This window comes from Orbicella franksi, chromosome 5, assembly GCF_964199315.1.
Source record: "Orbicella franksi chromosome 5, jaOrbFran1.1, whole genome shotgun sequence".
Classification (NCBI taxonomy): Eukaryota; Metazoa; Cnidaria; class Anthozoa; order Scleractinia; family Merulinidae; genus Orbicella; species Orbicella franksi.
Genome location: NC_138149.1, coordinates 6,147,663 through 6,164,458, shown reverse-complemented (window position 1 = coordinate 6,164,458; position 16,796 = coordinate 6,147,663). Strand labels below are relative to the sequence as shown.

Sequence of the window (16,796 nt, the reverse complement as noted above, 5' to 3'; positions counted from 1 at the left end):
TCTTACTCCAGCTTCTTTACAAACTTTCTAATATGGGCACAACTTTCACTCTGATTGGATCACGTGCTCGTAAGAGAAGAGCAGCATTCAGCTCTAATGTATCAGTAGTTCCCACTCCTCTCTCAAACTTGACTTTTTGTAAGATTTTGACCAGCGCCATCTTGATCTCCAGAAGTGCCAACCGCATGCCAATACACTGGCGAGGCCCGTGGCTAAAAGGCATATAAGAGAAAGATGGCCGCTTCTTGATTTCATTCGGAAGAAAGCGGTCTGGGTCAAACTTCTCTGGCTGTGTCGGAGAGAGCAAAAACAGGGGGTTAAAAAAACTAGAAAGCCGTCAATAGCTCCTTTAAAAAAACGCACTCTCATGACACTGTCAAGTGGCCAGTTCAGAAATTGTCGCGCACGCTGGGGTTCTTGGGGTCGTTTTTTCGATGTGTGGAAGTATTATAGTAAAAAAAAGTTACGTGGTGTCACGCCCGTTAGAGGAGTCCAAGTTGACTCAAACGAATCATTTATTTCACAGTCACATGGACAAGCACGGAGTTTGATTCTCACGGTTCCATCTGGGAGTATAAATACAAAGACTTTAGGGAAACCAAATAAAGTTCTGGAGGGAAACCTGCCATGGATCGACTTGAAAAGGCTATGGATATCAAGTTGGCGGGTTTGGCTTCTTGTTGATTGGTTTTTAAAGCAAAACAACAGCGCGTTTGTCCTGACTATTCAGTTAAAGTTAAGTCTGCATACGAACCAAATGGCCCATCACGTCCGGCGCTTATCTGCGGTTTCTATGTATCATGAAACGACTATGAGTATTTCTGCTCCCCATTCATGGGATGCTAGTCCATTGCGGGGTTACCCCGGCATTAAATTCGCCGGTACTCATTTCTTCGCCTGGGTGCAGAGAGGCAATGCGAAAGTTAAGTGTCTTGCCCAAGAATTCAACCCACTGAGTGTCCCCGGCCAGGGCTCGATCCAGAGGCCAGCGAACTAAGCACACGCTTCCTATTGTTCAGTAAAAATAAGTGTTAATTACCTCAGGCCAGAACGCTGGATCGTGGTGAACAGCGTACGAAGGAATATTTACAACAACACCCGCCGGGAAATGCACTCCTTTGATAACACAAGACTCGTTACACTGACGAACGTTCACGAATCCAATCGGTATGATTCGTAAGACTTCGGAAATTACTCGGTCAAGGTATTCGAGACCATTGACTAAGTCCAACGTCGAGGCATGGTCATGTGATCTGGTGGCTTCCTCAATTTCTTGCCGTAGTCTTGCTTGTACCTCTGGATAAAGAGTGAGGTAGTAGGCAATAAAAGCCAACGTAGATCCAGTTGTTTCGAAGCCAGCCGCCAGAATGACTATGGTTTGTGCGATGATTTCTTCATCTGTCAATTTCTGGGTTCTGTTTACGTCATCTTCTTTCGCCTCGAGCATAAGCTGAAACAGGTCTCTTCTTCCAGAGGGAGACTTTTTCCTGATTTCCAGCACGTTTCGGCTAAGTTTCTCAAAGAAACGAACATGCTGAATGGGATTTATGTCGAAGAGTTTTTTGACCTTCTGCCAAAAAGGAAACATGGACAGAGCCCGGTTGTAAAGTGGCACGTCGAAGAGAGTCAAAGCCTTTTGCAACAAATCTGGGTCAGGATTTGTTTGGATTTCTGCCTCAACACCAAATGCTGAGCGCATAATCACATCGAAGGAAAACAGAGCAAATAGTCGGTTAACATCAACACTGCTCTCTGCAAGACAAGGAAATAACAATGACTTAAATAAATAAGAAATTCGCTGCTAGGTTGAGGTGTCTCAATACATTATTTCTGGACCATACCAAACATTTTCAATCACCTTTTAACTCGGTCGGATCGACGTGAAAATTACACCATTAATTGAAAATGGGTTTAAGTTTTACGTTGGGTATAATGTATTTCTTAAGGCAATCGATATTTCCAGGGAAACCATAAACAAAAAAAAATGAAAATCGGTAAAACATGAATTTTGCGCGAACCAGATGTGAAGTACTAATCTGAGTCAACACGAGACGATTTGATGACAGAAATAATAGAATAGAATAGCTGTATTGACTCTTCCCTGCTGAAGCTTTTCAGTGGCATTAATACGTACAGTTACAAAATACAAAATAGGGGGCAGTCGAAGGTTGAGTAAACGAGCGCGCTCGAGCATGGCCCACCGAGTTCTCATAAGTGACCACGGTTGGCATTAATTGTACGGAAAACTGGAAACGGCAAAAGTGAAATTTTTGCCCTCTGTTTTCAGCTGTTGTACAGAAGAGTGGATTATAGGTGTTTGTGCTGAATAGCTATCTATAGTTGCCGGATGGTTTATTTTAATTTTTTTGCGTGATTAAAGATTAAAGGGGAAAACAAATCCAAGGTGATATTTGCAGTTTGTTACTTGCCGTAAAGATCATCCTTAAGGTCTCTCTAATGCCAAGGGAGGGGGGGGGGGGGGAACCTACAGTTTACATGACGGGAGGTCCGACTAATTTTTTTTTTACACCCACGGTATTTTTTTGGGTCGAGTCAAGAGATCTGTCACGTATTTCTTTTTTTAGGTGCGTATACGTGTATTTCTGGGGGGAAGTTACACATCTCCGAACGAAATGATTGTTGCGATCAGTGGAAGTCCTGTATTATTTTGGGTAGGAAATTTTGATGCCAGGTGTTTTTGCTGGTGTAAAATTTCAGGCTCATGTTTTTCTTGGTTCGCAATATGAAGCTCCACCGGACCCCTCCCCCCCCCCCCCCCCGCCCATCATGTATACTGCGAATACCCCTCCGGGCTCTAATGAACCATTATTCCAACCGGCTACACTCTTCTAATGTCAGAACCTTTGTTGTAAGAACTGTACTTTGAGGCTAAGATTGACAAAGATTTCAAGAACATGCTAAAAGCGTACTCGAAATACCCAGATAATTTTCTACAGTCGTTTTCCTTCGAGCTCTAAAAACAGTACTCCACAATAAAGTATTTGAAATGACCATAGTTAGTATGAAATGACTCGGTAAAATACGTCGATATACGACGAAGTGCTTAAGGGCACAATTTTTATCGTATTAGACATTTCTTTGTTTAATTGACCGTAAACACGTAGAAAACAACCTTAAAAAATGTCGAAATAAAACACGTGAAGTTCTAGCCGTTCAAATTTGTAGAAAAAATAAGAAAACTCACTCTTGCAGCCTCGACTCGAAAGTAAGATGTTCTCGTAAAATGGCACAAACGGTATTCCACGGTACGTCCGACCTCGAATTGACTAGACTCAATTGATGTTGCTTTACAAATTCACCCATGGAACTTACCATTCTTTGCTGCAAACGTTTCGAGCTTACCCAGCAAGATGCCAACCGCATCGTCGATAAGCGGAACAAGTTCTTTGACTTTTAAAGCGCTGAATGTTGGCGTAAGAACGGAGCGGACTCTTCTCCAAGCTTCATCTCTAGCGTCAAACAGACCTTTGTCCATTGGAGCGTTTCCTCTCATCACGTCAGGCCTGTTTTGAAACTTGTGGAAGTCTTTGACTAGAATGTGCTTCAGCATTTCTGGGTCCGCCACAGTGATCATCGGACTTCTTCCCAAGTACATTTTGTAAACTTTGCCGTATTTCTTGCCATAGATTATGAACGCTTTGTGCAAGCCGCCATATCGGGCGACCTCAATCAGATTCCCAAAGTACGGCCAAGGTTTCGGGCCTGGAAGGCGAACTTGGCTTATCAAAGCGAACTCCGAAACACCAAACCAGTAAATAAGCGCAGTTATAAAAAATAACAGGCTTATCCACCCGCCATAAGAGGTTAGAAAGCTTGTAACTGCATCAAACATGTTGTAGATATATGACAATGAAATTTGTAGTGGCGTGACCTTAGTTGCGGTGGAAATTACCATTTGTTTGCTTTGGTTTTCGAAAAATAAAAACAACATTCCACTCGAGATTCAAATGACAAAGACTTAGTGGCCATGTAGAATGACAGGAATAATAAAGCTATACAGCTATATCAAGAAAAATTTGACATTTTGGTTACTAGTTGCGAATTAAAAGTCAGATATATTTATTTTAGTATCTTACCGGAATGTTTAATCAGAGTCAATTTCGAATTTCTGAAATATTACTTTCTGCACTTTTCGGTGCATATCAAGACTTTTAATCCATCAAATATTTTCGCTAGTAACGCGATTGGTCTAAACGCGTCATGTGACTGAATTTCTCCAGCTTAAACTGGCGCATTTCCGAGTGATGTTCCCCAATTTTCAGATCCCGTGTGTTGCAAAGATTATTTGAAGGATAGCAATGAACACAATAGTTCCCATTTCACTGAAAAATGTGCTCGTATATTTGTCCTTGGACGTTATCTGTTCCTCCAAGCTCACACTACCCTCGAGAACTTTTCGCTTCTCGGAGCAGACAACGTCCCAGTGTATATTTTCACGCCAAATGGAGGCTGTCGTATATATATATTCTGTTGTACAGATGTGCGCTTGCTACCCTAACCATATGGATCATCACGGGAATCTTACCTGAGTAAATTAAAGATATCGAAATAGTTGGGTTATGCCATTGCGCGGGAAGGCGTGGTCAGGCGTGTATACACGTGACGCGTGGTAACGCGTCACGAGGTTATTATCTCAACACTTCTTATGACTTCCGTTCGATGCTGTTTTGTGTGTGCAGAATTCCAGGGTTGCCGAATTTCACTGTACGCGAAGGGGAACTCCTATAACATTTTCGGTGAGTATACGTTATAACACTGATTTTATTTAGCTGCAACCTAGTCAGAACGTTTTAAAATGCCGTAGCCAACCGTGGAAGTCATGTGTACCCAGAAGAGCGGCTAAGAGTCACGTTACGAAACAGAATTCTTCATATGCCACTGTCATTAGCTACTAGTCATGGTACACAAATCTTCTCCCAGATCCTTATTTCCTTTCTGTCTATACATTGAAAGTAAGGCACGCAAATTAAAGAACATATTTCAGTCCAAATCTATCGACATTTCTACTGCTCGCTAGGTTTGTTAAATTCTAAAATAATAGAAATGAGTATTCTCGTTTGGACTTAATAACCTTCGTCAGTTTGTGTGGGAGCCGATCCATTCCAGTAATTGGAAAGACTTGGAATCATCTACAGGTCTGAAGACCGAGTAAATTGACCACTAAACCGCATTTAGTTGTACTGAATTGTGCGCGATCTAAATAGCCTTTTACTAGCTGTTTACTCACAGACAGCTACGGTGAACTCAATCGATATCGCCGCCATCTGTTGACGAACAGAGCTGCTGCGGAAATTGTTGTCACGTTGATCGCAGTCATCAGCGCCGACCTTGAAAATTTCATGTTTGGTGTTGCTTTTAGTGACCAAAGATAGCGGGGAATAGGAGGTTGAGAGAACTTCACAGAAGGATCAATTGAACCAAACATAGGGCAACCTAACACAGGAAATTTTGTGATAGTTGTTACATGAATGGCCCGTAAACCGGAAGTCGAAAGATTCCAAGTTTCTGAGAATCTCGAGTTACACAAAAATATCCAAGTACACGCTGTATTCCATTTCAAAACAACGTTTTGGAGGACAAAATTTCTTTCAGAACTCACACTCAGAGATAAAGCAGTGGATAAGGTACTGATTATAATGAAACGTCCTTCTATGGGATTGAATTTATGTTCAACGGGTCAGTACTATGAATTGCAGTGTACCCGGAAATGGATGAAGAAAAAGGTTAAACTTTGCCGGCCCTCTGTTTTACAACTAATTAAGCATCGCGATCGCAAATTCTCGTCTTATTAATTATGAACATATCATTTCTCTCCAGCCTAAAAATCTAATTAAAGGATCGCAACCATGCAAAACTAAACATGGCCTGTGCAGCAGAATACAATGACGAGCAACTAAACTACTACAGAATTTGTTATCTTACCACTGACATACTAGCCGAAGGTCTGCGAACAATCTTCAAACAAGAGTGGGACAATCGCTACAAGGCAACTAAGGGAGAATGGAAAGACGAGCCTCGGAATGGACTGGACTTTTATAACGGGGAGTCTCCTCGGAACCAAAGAAGAAATTCCCTCCTCTTGGCTACCATGATTAACGGAAACAGAGCGGAATGGGATTGCACTATGTTGTTCTACGCCATACTTAACTCCGACTGCATTTATGGTCTGAGCACAGCTGTGTACTCAAATGTTTCTGATCTCAGAACGTTTCGCAATGAACAGTTTGCTCACATCCCGCGAGGTCATCTGTCTGGCCTCGAGTTTCAAAATGCCATTGGTAAAGTTCATACTGCATTTCAAGGGCTCGGTCTCTCCACAGTGCAAATTCAAGATATCAGAAACCAGACAAGTTTTCCCACGGAGGAGTTAAGAAATGTGTTGGACAACGTTGAAGACCTGAAGAGGGAACTTCAAGAAAAAGGAAAGGAACTTCAAGAAAAGGAGGAGCAACGACAGGTCCTTGAAGATCAGTTACAGAGTGATGCCTCCCCCTTTTGCAATCTCCCTACCAAACCTTCACACGAGGTCGCTAGGCGCGACTGTGAAGTAGATGCGATTACGCAACAACTCAAAGAACTTAGATGCGCCAACGAAAACGGTTTAAGTTACCTGTATATCTCAGGGAATCCTGGAAGTGGCAAATCTCAGCTAGCCGGTTTCGTAGCCAAGCGATTTTTTGAGGAAGTAAACAACGTTCCGAGTGTCACCACATTTGTGATGACTTTGAATGGCGACAGCTTAGACACACTTCTGGAATCGTACGCCTCTTTCGCGCGGCATCTTAAGTGTCCAGAATATGCAGTTACCAACGCCCTGAACGCCAAGGATGGGAACATAAACGGAAAGATCACCAATTTAAAAACGCTGATTAGCACAAAAATCGAACTTTACACGTCGTGGCTACTAGTAGTGGACAACGTTACCAGCATATCATCTGTGCATGTTCATTTGCCGCAGCCTGGAAGCGAGCAGTGGATGAGAGGCCAGTTGCTAATCACAACACAGGACACTGCGTCAATCCCTTTGAAAAGCTCTTTCATCGATCATATTTCAATAAGTGAGGGCATGGACCCTCACGACGCCATTTCCTTACTGACAATGCTTTCTGGTGTTGCTGACAGCGAGATGGAAAAAGAAGTTGCGCAGGCATTGGACTTCCAGCCTCTTGCCTTAGCAAGCGCCGCAACCTATGTCAGACAGGTTCGGCAGAACAAAGTGACTTCAAATTTTGGCTGGAATGACTACCTGGAGAAGCTGAACAAGGGCCAACGAGGTAGCACTGAGACCATCCTTGCTGAGACCAATCCAAGCTACCAAGAATCCATGACCACTGCAACAACACTGGCTGTTGAAAAAGCAATGACGTCCGACAAAGTTATCCATCACACATTCAATTTCCTTTCTCTCTGCGCGCCAAAACCACTGGGTCTAGACATCGTGATCAATTACATTCTCAACGTAGATGAAGAAATTGACGATAAAGAGATGATTGGCAACAGGATCCAAAGATGTTCGCTGCTGTTACTTGAAGAAGAAGAGACTGGCGTCCACATTCGCGTGCATCAGGTTGTGCATGACGTCATCAACGCTGTAGTTCAAGACTATCCCATGATTCAACAGCTTGAAGCGATCAGATCATTTGACCAGTTCATAGGCGATATTTTAGACGGGAATTCGGATGAGTTAGATTCTCTTGTTAGCAACAAGCAGATAGTTCCTCATTTGAAAGCCCTGATTGTAAAAATTGAAATTTTGTTGTCTAAAGAAGAAATATCTAAAGTTGTCAAAAACCCAGCTTTGAACTTGCAATGCTTTCCACGTATCTTTCAAAATCTTGGTCGTGTTTCTCAAAACCATTGTGAATTCTATACGGCAATGAAATACTTTAAAGTAGCATTAGAGTTCGTTAAGCATAGTAAACTATTAAGTGGTGTAGATGAAGCAAATGCTAATTTTTACATGGGCACTGTCCATCAAGATCTGGGTGATCCTCTGCAGGCGAGAGAGTACTATGAACGTGAGTTAGCCATTCGAAAGAAAAAGCAAGGACGTAACCATGTTGATGTTGCAGTCACTTATGGAAACCTGGGAAACGTTCACCTTGACTTGGGTGAGCTGAAGCGAGCAAAAAGTTATTATGATCATGCTCTGATCATCATCATAGAAAAGCTCGGTCCTGACCATATTCATGCCGCAGCCACTTACAACAACTTAGGCAACGTGCATCTTGAACTGGGAAATTTGAAGCAGGCCAAAGTGTATTACTGTCATGCGCTGACTATTCGTCTTGGTGAGCTCGGATCTGAGCACGTTCACGTGGCAGCTTCATATGGTAACCTGGGGAAAGTGTACCGAAAATTGGATAAGCTGGAGGAAGCAAAGGAATGCTACAATTGTGCCTTGGCCATTCGTTTGAAAAAGCTTGGACCTGAGCACGTGGACGTTGCAACTACATACAACAACCTGGGTATCGTTCACCTTATGTCGGGTGTTCCAGAGCAAGCGAAAGAATGTTTCGATCGTGCGCTAGCCATTAATTTAAAAAAGCTCGGATCTAACCATGTTCACGTCGCAGTTACTTACAATAATTTAGCCAACGTTCATGCTGATCTGGGTGATCTGGAGCTGGCAAAAGAGTATTATGATCGTGCGTTGGCCATTGGGCACTGCTTGGCTGAGCTTCAGGAACAGAGTAGGGAGCATTCCCGTTCTCGTGGCACAACTTGCACAGTACTTTGAATGCCTAGATGCATGAGCAATGCATAACCATCGGATCTCATCTGCATGGCCTCGTGCTCGTGTGTACCCTCGGAATAAGAGTGAACATCACTGGGTTATCATAATGATACGAGCACTTTGTTGCCAAAGGTGATAGCACGCTCACAGCGTGTTTACACGGCACACTTAGTGTGTCCAAAAGCCACGGACAATGCCTGTGCATATTTGATGACTAGGACCAAGGAGGACTCACTTCGTAGTGTTTTCAAACAGGGTTGGCGAGCTAAACCTATTGGTTTTCAGCCTGTTTGAACTGCGTTTCTCACGCATAACGTGGGATCGTGGAACACGTGAATAATGGAACGCGTGAATAGCCAGACACTTTAGTATATATATCTATTATTATGTTATTTTCCAGTTCTTATAACACAGATTCTAAATATATGCAACATAACAAGAATGTCAATTAGCTTGCGAGGATGGGGTGAGCTGCGTTTGATCCCAGAGGAGTGTCCTTGTATTTTTTGGACATTTTTGACAGCGACATTTCTTGGATGTAGAAACCATTCACGACGTAAAATAATGCGGAAAATGAACGTATTCTTTTGATTATTTGATAAATTTCTCTCCCACTCCTTCCCCTTCAACCTCGACCAGTCCTTGCAAGATAGCATAAATTGCTACTGTCCGTTGTGTCGCTTACACGTGCATACCTCAAAAATCATTCTCCTTGTTTTAGGCATACTTCTCGCAGGTAACATGTTGAACACGAGCCCACGTTTCAGCCCCTCTCAGTTTTCAATGCTCTATTTATGAGATCTTTTTTAAGAATTCAGGATTTGCAACATCGAATGATTCTACTCTCCAATTAACGAGACTTGCGACAGAGACGTGAGCGTGAGCTTCTTATATACAGCTGTTTCGAGAAAGGTTGTCTTACGAAAGTGTAAAAGCGCACGCAACAATACCGAACGGTACTTTGGGTAGAGAGTAGTTAACGGCTGGCTGATCGAAGTTCACGGTGTTTAATTTCAGGGCGATTTTTGCCCCTTCATTGGCGGAAAACAGCTTGAATTTCGACCACCCGTAATATCTTTCGTCATTAATTATCGCTTCCGATTTTACGCTTTTGTAGAACAACATTTCTCGAAACAGCTTTAAACGATTATTTTTCTGTCTAGGTCGAGTTCCTTTTCGATCCTTTGTCCTCCATTCCCACTGACTCCACAGAAATAGTCCGGCTCACTGAGAGCGGTTCCAGTGCTCGAGCCGCATATATCCAACTTGATTTGAACCGCGTGGCTCCAAATTCCTGTCACTGGAATTTGGATTCAGCGTGGCCCTCTTCCACAATGACTATCCGCATCTTTGTTTGCCTTGAAGAAGACTTTCTTCTCTCAAAGGAAAAGGTGCACCGCAAAAATTTCAGTTTGTCCGAGGGAGATCTGGGTTACAGTTAAGTCATGTCGCATGAATGACCGAGCAACTTGGCACAGAATGTTCTTCCGGTTTTCTAAGAAAAGTTTCATTTGATTTCTCAGAATCGCAACAAAATACAAAGCTGCACTGTCATAATGAAAATTGCTAGAGCATTGACATCCCCATTGTGCGTAAGTTATTCACTTTTCGCGGGGACGCGTAATCAGTCAAAGAACACGAAATTTTAACATTAGTGAGACGTTGTTCACCGTTTTTTTTTTTTCTTTTTTTTTTTTTTCTTTCATCATGGTAGGGAAACAGTGATCTATACTTGTTTAACCTGCTTTGAAATCGTATGTACGCAAAATACCGGAGCGAACAGCCCAGTTTGGCTTCCAAACGTTACCCCTTGAAAGATATTAAATCAAACGAATAAAATAGACCATGTCCAGCGTTTGGGAATTTTTAGCGTTTTATCTATAGAAATATCTTAATTTCTCGCTTACGTAAGACTCAGTGCAATGAGAACTTCTAGTATTTTAATTAACAAAAATATTACAGATCAAAGAAGAAAACACTCAAACTAGTCTAATTATAACTTTCTTTCGCCCGCTGCTTGCTGTAAACAGAGCAGTCTTTCAGTTCCTATTGGATACATGGATACAGAAACGAAAGAGCGAATCAAGAAGTTCAAAGCGGTTGAGTCCACCAAAAGCAAAAATTCAGCTCCTGTCATCAGTCATTTAACGAATATATAGAGGTAACACCTTCTTTCTCTTATTTTCCTTTAATTGTTCGCCCTAGTACAGCGAGGCTGCCAGCTGTTCGTTAGTTCATCAGTTCCAAGAAAATGAAACCCAAACACCACAAATGCTTATGATCCAAGACCGCAGCACTACTTTTTATGGAATTCCGAAAGCAATATTTTTTCGGCATAGTTTTTCTTTCTGTAACGACAGGAGAAAATCCATTGGGAAGGGGAGAAGTAAACACTGACAATGAAATCGTCCATGTACTCTATTACAAGTTAAGAGGCCCTGCGCCTAAGAAACGACCGATGATTTCCGGCTAAAAAATAAAATCGGCCGATTTTTATCTCCCAAGTAGAGGTTACCGAATACTATTTAAAAATGAATTTCTTTTGTTTCAGTTTCGCTTTAAACCAAAAATATCGAGCCGCAAACTTTTTCCGTCTGATAGCAGCAAAATCAGTCCGAAAATAAGCCCCCGCAAAAGACTGTTCAGAAATTACTATCGCAACGCAAAATAATGAGAAAACTACACAGTGTTGAAGAAAAAGGCCTTTTAATGCAATATCATTCGATAAACATAAAAAAACTGCCGAAGCGATTAAAAAATAAATTTTCAAATGTTGCATACTAAATTAGATGGAGCGTTGGAGCTGATTTTAAAATAATTATTTCTCAAAAGTCCAACGCTGTTGAAAGCAATCACAGTGATGAATTAAACATTGGAGGGATACACATCACGTTTCTGGAAAAACATTTTTAAGCCAAAGTATATTGACCTTGTACAAAGCGTTCAAAGTTACCGTGTTTACCGTTATTCTGCTACTTCGGCGAAACACTTTTCTTTTGCCAATACGGCCGTGGATAGCGTGTTAAACGCCACTTTAAACCTTGCTAGGCATTCAAAGACCATCCTGCGTAGAAGGATGTAGAATTGAAAGAGAAAGGAAGATGAAAAATACGCAGAAAAAGAAAATAACTCGAAATTACCATCTGCTAACGAAAGTTGAATCTGGAAAATGTCGTCGCGTGACAGCGGCCATTGACGTCATTTGTACAAATAGCGGCGGAATCCAGACGAATGCACAAATAGGGAAACAATTTTTCCCGGCCAGAAAACGTTTAGTGGAACAATGTTATGTTATTTGTCACAAATGATGGTCACTCAAAAAGAAAAACTTCCCCAAGCGCCACACCGTTTTGGCCGTAGCGTGATCAGAGTTATGGGGTCACGACTGGAACCCCAGCCGCTGACCGCCCGGAGGACATTGCAGACTCGTTTTCCCACGCTCTTGCGACTTGACGTGACAAATGGCCGCTGTCACACGACGACATTTTCCAGATTCAACTTTCGTTAGCAGATGGTAATTTCGAGTTATTTTCTTTTTCTGCGTATTTTTCATCTTCCTTTCTCTTTCAATTCTACATCCTTCTACGCAGGATGGTCTTTGAATGCCTAGCAAGGTTTAAAGTGGCGTTTAACACGCTATCCACGGCCGTATTGGCAAAAGAAAAGTGTTTCGCCGAAGTAGCAGGATAACGGTAAACACGGTAACTTTGAACGCTTTGTACAAGGTCAATATACTTTGGCCGAAAAATATTTTTCCAGAAACGTGATGTATATCCCTCCAATGTCTAATTCATCACTGTGATTGCTTTCAACAGCGTTGGACTTTTGAGAAATAATTATTTTAAAATCAGCTCCAACGCTCCATCTAATTTAGTATGCAACATTTGAAAATTTATTTTTTAATCGCTTCGGCAGTTTTTTGATGTTTATCGAATGATATTGCATTAAAAGGCCTTTTTCTTCAACACTGTGTAGTTTTCTCATTATTTTGCGTTGCGATAGTAATTTCTGAACAGTCTTTTGCGGGGGCTTATTTTCGGCCTGATTTTGCTGCTATCAGACGGAAAAAGTTTGCGGCTCGATATTTTTGGTTTAAAGCGAAACTGAAACGAAAGAAATTCATTTTTAAATAGTATTCGGTAACCTCTACTTGGGAGATAAAAATCGGCCGTTTTTTTTTTTTAGCCGGAAATCATCGGTCGTTTCTTAGGCGCAGGGCCTCTTAAGTCAGCATTATTTACGGATTCTTGGAATTGAAAAGGTGAGGGTTTCCCATTTCCGAGAAAAAGCATTGTTTAGCATGTTCATCGAAGCTTTCTAATCTTAACAGGGGGGCAACATTTTAGTGTTTAGCCCTTTTCCACCAAGGAGCTAAGCATCTAAATGAGACTACTGGCACCGCTTTCATTGATTAAAATATTAGTAAATAGATAAACAGTAATCTCTGCTGTCCTAAAAATATTCCGCCCCTTTCATTTTTCTTGGAAAGACAGGAACGATACTAAATGATGCAGAACAAATGTAGTGATAAAGCTTTCCCTGGCGTAAACAGGTATGTGATTACTTTAATAGTCCACTGGGACGCAAATGAAATTGACATTCTTGCGACACAAAATAATGGACTGATTAGTAAAAACATCAAGTGCATTCCGATCATCCCAATAATAAAACACTATGTAGTCACCATCAATTGACTCAAGTGTTGACATCAATATTCAAAGGCAGATTTATAAGAATACTCATGAGTTATGACCGTACCTATCGATTTTCGCCCGATCTCGGAAAACTTCTCGCACATATAGTGTCAACTTTAATCATGTTTCAAGAGAAAACGTTAGAAATGTACGGCTTCTTTACCCCGCTTATGCTTTGATCATGTATGTATGAGACAGGCTCTTGAAAACAACGATGACGTCAGGTAAGTTCCGAGAAAAAGCACTCGACATAATGTTGTAGCTTACCGAGTGAAGCGCTTGCTAAAAATTGGAATTTATGTATGTTTTCTGCTGGAAAGAGTATTCTCCACTCGATAATATAAATGTGAAAACCTGACATTAAGTTGGGAATTGACTGTTTCAGTGATTGCTTTCTTTGGACATGTCGCGGATCATTTTTTCCTCGAAATCAAATATAAATGTAACCAACATCATCTTAGTTCCGAAAGCATAACTGAAAAAGAAAGAAAACTCATAAGCCTAACTCCACTTAGGTACAACTATCTTCTGTTCGCTATTGACAGAGTGCAGCCTATTTACAACATATGGCTGATCAAACAACGGACCACCTCAGTATCCACACAGCCGGAGCCCGCCAAGATTCAGCTTTTTGGTTATGTCTAAAATACACTGAACGCCCGACAGAAAACCTTTGCTCGCCATTCATAAATTACTCGATGTAATAAAGCAAAACTCGTGGCTTAAAAGATGCCTTCTAATACGAGGCGAAAGTCAATTTAGCTCACTCGGTCAGATCAATAATGTCACGATCCTGCTGTCCATTCCATAGGAGTGTGGACATCATGGAAGTATATCTCGTATATGTCCGTTGTTTCTAGTGTTCCAAGCATAGTCATACCTAGCTAAAAATTCGTTTTCCATGGCTTCAGCATTTTTCCTGCTAGGATTGCTTCCTTCAACAATTCTAACACGAACCCAGAGCTCATACCCTCTGTGCAAGGCCTCATTAATGAGATCTTCTTTATGGGATCCATTTGTGCAGTATTCTAGGATTCTGCGTCTTAATGCTCCTGGCTTGCCCCTGCATGTGCTTCCAATATATACAACGACTCTGTTATCGGGTTGACCACGCAATGTTCCCACAGCTGCCCATTCGTAAATTCCACAGTGTCGGGCCTGATCAGGAAAAGCTGTCCTTATGCTTGAGCACATGAAACCATCTTGACCTGGTCCCCGTGGCTCATCAACACCCTCGCGAAAAGTGGGTACCATGGCCTGCTCCCAATGTGACCATCCTGCTATTGGAAGATGACTACGTTCCCTTTTCTGGCGTCGATTTGCAGCCATTTAGCGATCCAGGGATTGACGCTTGCTTAGCTGATCACGAAGTTTGCTTCCCAAACGTTACCTCTCGAACGATATTGAGTGTAAAAGTAGACCGTGCCCAGCGTCTGTGAATTTGAACTGATATGTCACTGTAAAACTTGTTACCCAATAACAGATCATCATTTGTATCACATGACCAAAAAAACTTACAGCTAGGCATAACTAACCAATCAAAATTGCCCACGTTTCTTCTTCCGGTTTTCTTAGAAATGGTTCCATCATGAAGCGTGTTTTGAAAGATTTAACTGTTCAACAATTTCTGGGTAATTATAGCCTTTCCATGCTCCCCGCTATTAATTCCCAGTTCCAAGAAAATGCACCCAAAGCACAAATCCAGCTCATTAATGGGATCCATTTTAGGCATGTTTCTTTCAGTGACGGCAAGAGAAAAACCACAGGGAAAAAAAAACAGTGAAAATTGACATTGAAATCATCCATGTACTCTTTTAATGTCACGGATTCTCAGAAAAGGCGACGGTTTCTCAGTAGACAAGAACAACGTTAAATGATGCAGAACAAATGTTAAAACTATTTTCCGGCGTAAATATTGGCGTGATTACTTTAACAGTCAACTGAGATACAGATAAAATTGAAATTTATGTGACACGAAACAAGGGAAAGGCATCAAGTTCATTCACATGGATCAAGCCATAAAAATCCATGCAGTCGCCATCGGTTGACCTTTAGCACGTATTCAACAGCTTATGTTTATTCTAGACGAACAGTGGCGGATCTAGGGGAGGGGTTGGGTTAAAAAAGAAGAAATCAGAGAAGGAAGGAAAGCCGGCGGGGCAAGCAAAACACCCCCCCCCCCCTCCCCCATCGCCACTGGCAAATTTAGTAGAATATTCATGTACTTTCGATTTTACAAGCGGAAACTTCGCGCACATAAAGTGCCAAACGTGTTTTGCGATCGTTAATCAAGCTCCCTGGGGTGATGTGAGAAATGAAGTTCTCCTATACATGTAGTGTTATGCTTTGATCATGCACTCCATGCATGAGACAAACTCTTGTCTGTTTCAGTGATCCTGTTGCTATACCTTGGGCCAGGGGTGTGTGGGGCCTCTGAAAATCTTTGGGAAGGGATGTGCTGCTAGGACACTTAAACCCTTGCCCTAGACCATGATCAGCTTGATTTTGTAATCCTATTCTAGACTAGGCACCAAAATCCCCTACCCTATACCAGACTAGGTACTTTCCATGCTGAAACCTCATTACTATCGTAGTCCAACATAGCCTGGCTAAACCAACATCTTACAAAGTCAATTCCGAGTTTCAAAAGGTGGCCTGTATTACTGCTCTATGGCAACTACAAAAGGCATGCCTTGTTTTTCGTTGTTCTTCACCTGTACATGACCTGTAATCTAGTAAACAGACGTCATGTCTGAATGACGTACCCAACCTCTATCCCAGGCTCTCTCACCTTTGTCTGAACCTGGGATCTCAGTCTGTCCGAGGGAAATCCAGATTAGTCATGTCGCATGATTGACAAATCAACTTGGAACAGGATGTCGGCTTCCGGTTTTCTAAGAAAAGTTCTATTTGATTTCTCAGAATCGGCCGTACCAAAAGCCAAGACTGTATCGTCATAATGAAAATTGCTAGAGTATGACATTATCATTTTGCGTAAGTTATTCACTTTTCACAGGGACGCTATCGTTAGTCAAAGAACACGAAATAACATTACTACGGAGACGTTCAGATCGTTCTGGTAAAGAATGATCCTTAGCTGGGTCGTTTTAGTAAATATTAAACTCACAAAATTTTTTGGCAGTTGTCCTTGAATTGTAAAGCGCCAGTTTAATTTAAATTTACCGCTACGAATATTTGAAGCGCCAGTTAACTTTTGAATTTTCTTCACTGCTAATTAAGATCTCTGATCATGGTGGGGAAAGATACCGAGAAAACGTAAAACAGAGAATGAACAGTGATCAATACTTGATCAATGTATGAAAGCGTGTATGCAAAAAAACGGA

At 41.7% G+C, this 16,796-nt stretch overlaps 3 protein-coding genes across 3 annotated transcripts; 1 reads left to right on the top strand and 2 right to left on the bottom strand.

Annotated features, from left to right (window-relative positions):
• LOC145486472 (cytochrome P450 3A2-like) lies at positions 1-3,954 on the bottom strand. Its single transcript, XM_081465147.1, has 3 exons — positions 3,334-3,954; positions 1,040-1,752; positions 1-289 (listed from the first exon to the last, which is right to left on the bottom strand). Exons 1-3 carry the CDS (start codon positions 3,950-3,952, stop codon positions 17-19), a joined length of 1,605 nt encoding a protein of 534 aa, XP_081321273.1. The 5' UTR covers positions 3,953-3,954; the 3' UTR covers positions 1-16.
• A 716-nt stretch (positions 3,955-4,670) lies between these two features.
• On the top strand, positions 4,671-10,332 carry LOC145486471 (uncharacterized). Its single transcript, XM_081465146.1, has 2 exons — positions 4,671-4,757; positions 5,839-10,332. The coding sequence occupies exon 2, from the start codon at positions 5,882-5,884 to the stop codon at positions 8,759-8,761; it is 2,880 nt and encodes a 959-aa protein (XP_081321272.1). The 5' UTR covers positions 4,671-4,757; positions 5,839-5,881; the 3' UTR covers positions 8,762-10,332.
• A 214-nt stretch (positions 10,333-10,546) lies between these two features.
• Positions 10,547-16,565, bottom strand: LOC145486906 (uncharacterized). Its single transcript, XM_081465617.1, has 2 exons — positions 12,213-16,565; positions 10,547-11,582 (listed from the first exon to the last, which is right to left on the bottom strand). The coding sequence occupies exon 1, from the start codon at positions 14,779-14,781 to the stop codon at positions 14,275-14,277; it is 507 nt and encodes a 168-aa protein (XP_081321743.1). The 5' UTR covers positions 14,782-16,565; the 3' UTR covers positions 10,547-11,582; positions 12,213-14,274.
• Positions 16,566-16,796: the final 231 nt, after the last annotated feature.

What these genes read in the sequence shown, in the direction of transcription:
- LOC145486472 (XM_081465147.1), bottom strand. Translation starts at nt 3,952, where the DNA reads ATGTTGTTTTTATTTTTCGAAAACCAAAGCAAACAAATGGTAATTTCC. An exon ending in AACGTTTGCAGCAAAGAATG is followed by an intron (nt 1,753 to 3,333) that starts GTAAGTTCCATG and finishes CTTGTCTTGCAG; the next exon opens with AGAGCAGTGTTGATGTTAAC. An exon ending in ATCCAGCGTTCTGGCCTGAG is followed by an intron (nt 290 to 1,039) that starts GTAATTAACACT and finishes TCTCCGACACAG; the next exon opens with CCAGAGAAGTTTGACCCAGA.
- LOC145486471 (XM_081465146.1), top strand. Translation starts at nt 5,882, where the DNA reads ATGGCCTGTGCAGCAGAATACAATGACGAGCAACTAAACTACTACAGA.
- LOC145486906 (XM_081465617.1), bottom strand. Translation starts at nt 14,781, where the DNA reads ATGGCTGCAAATCGACGCCAGAAAAGGGAACGTAGTCATCTTCCAATA.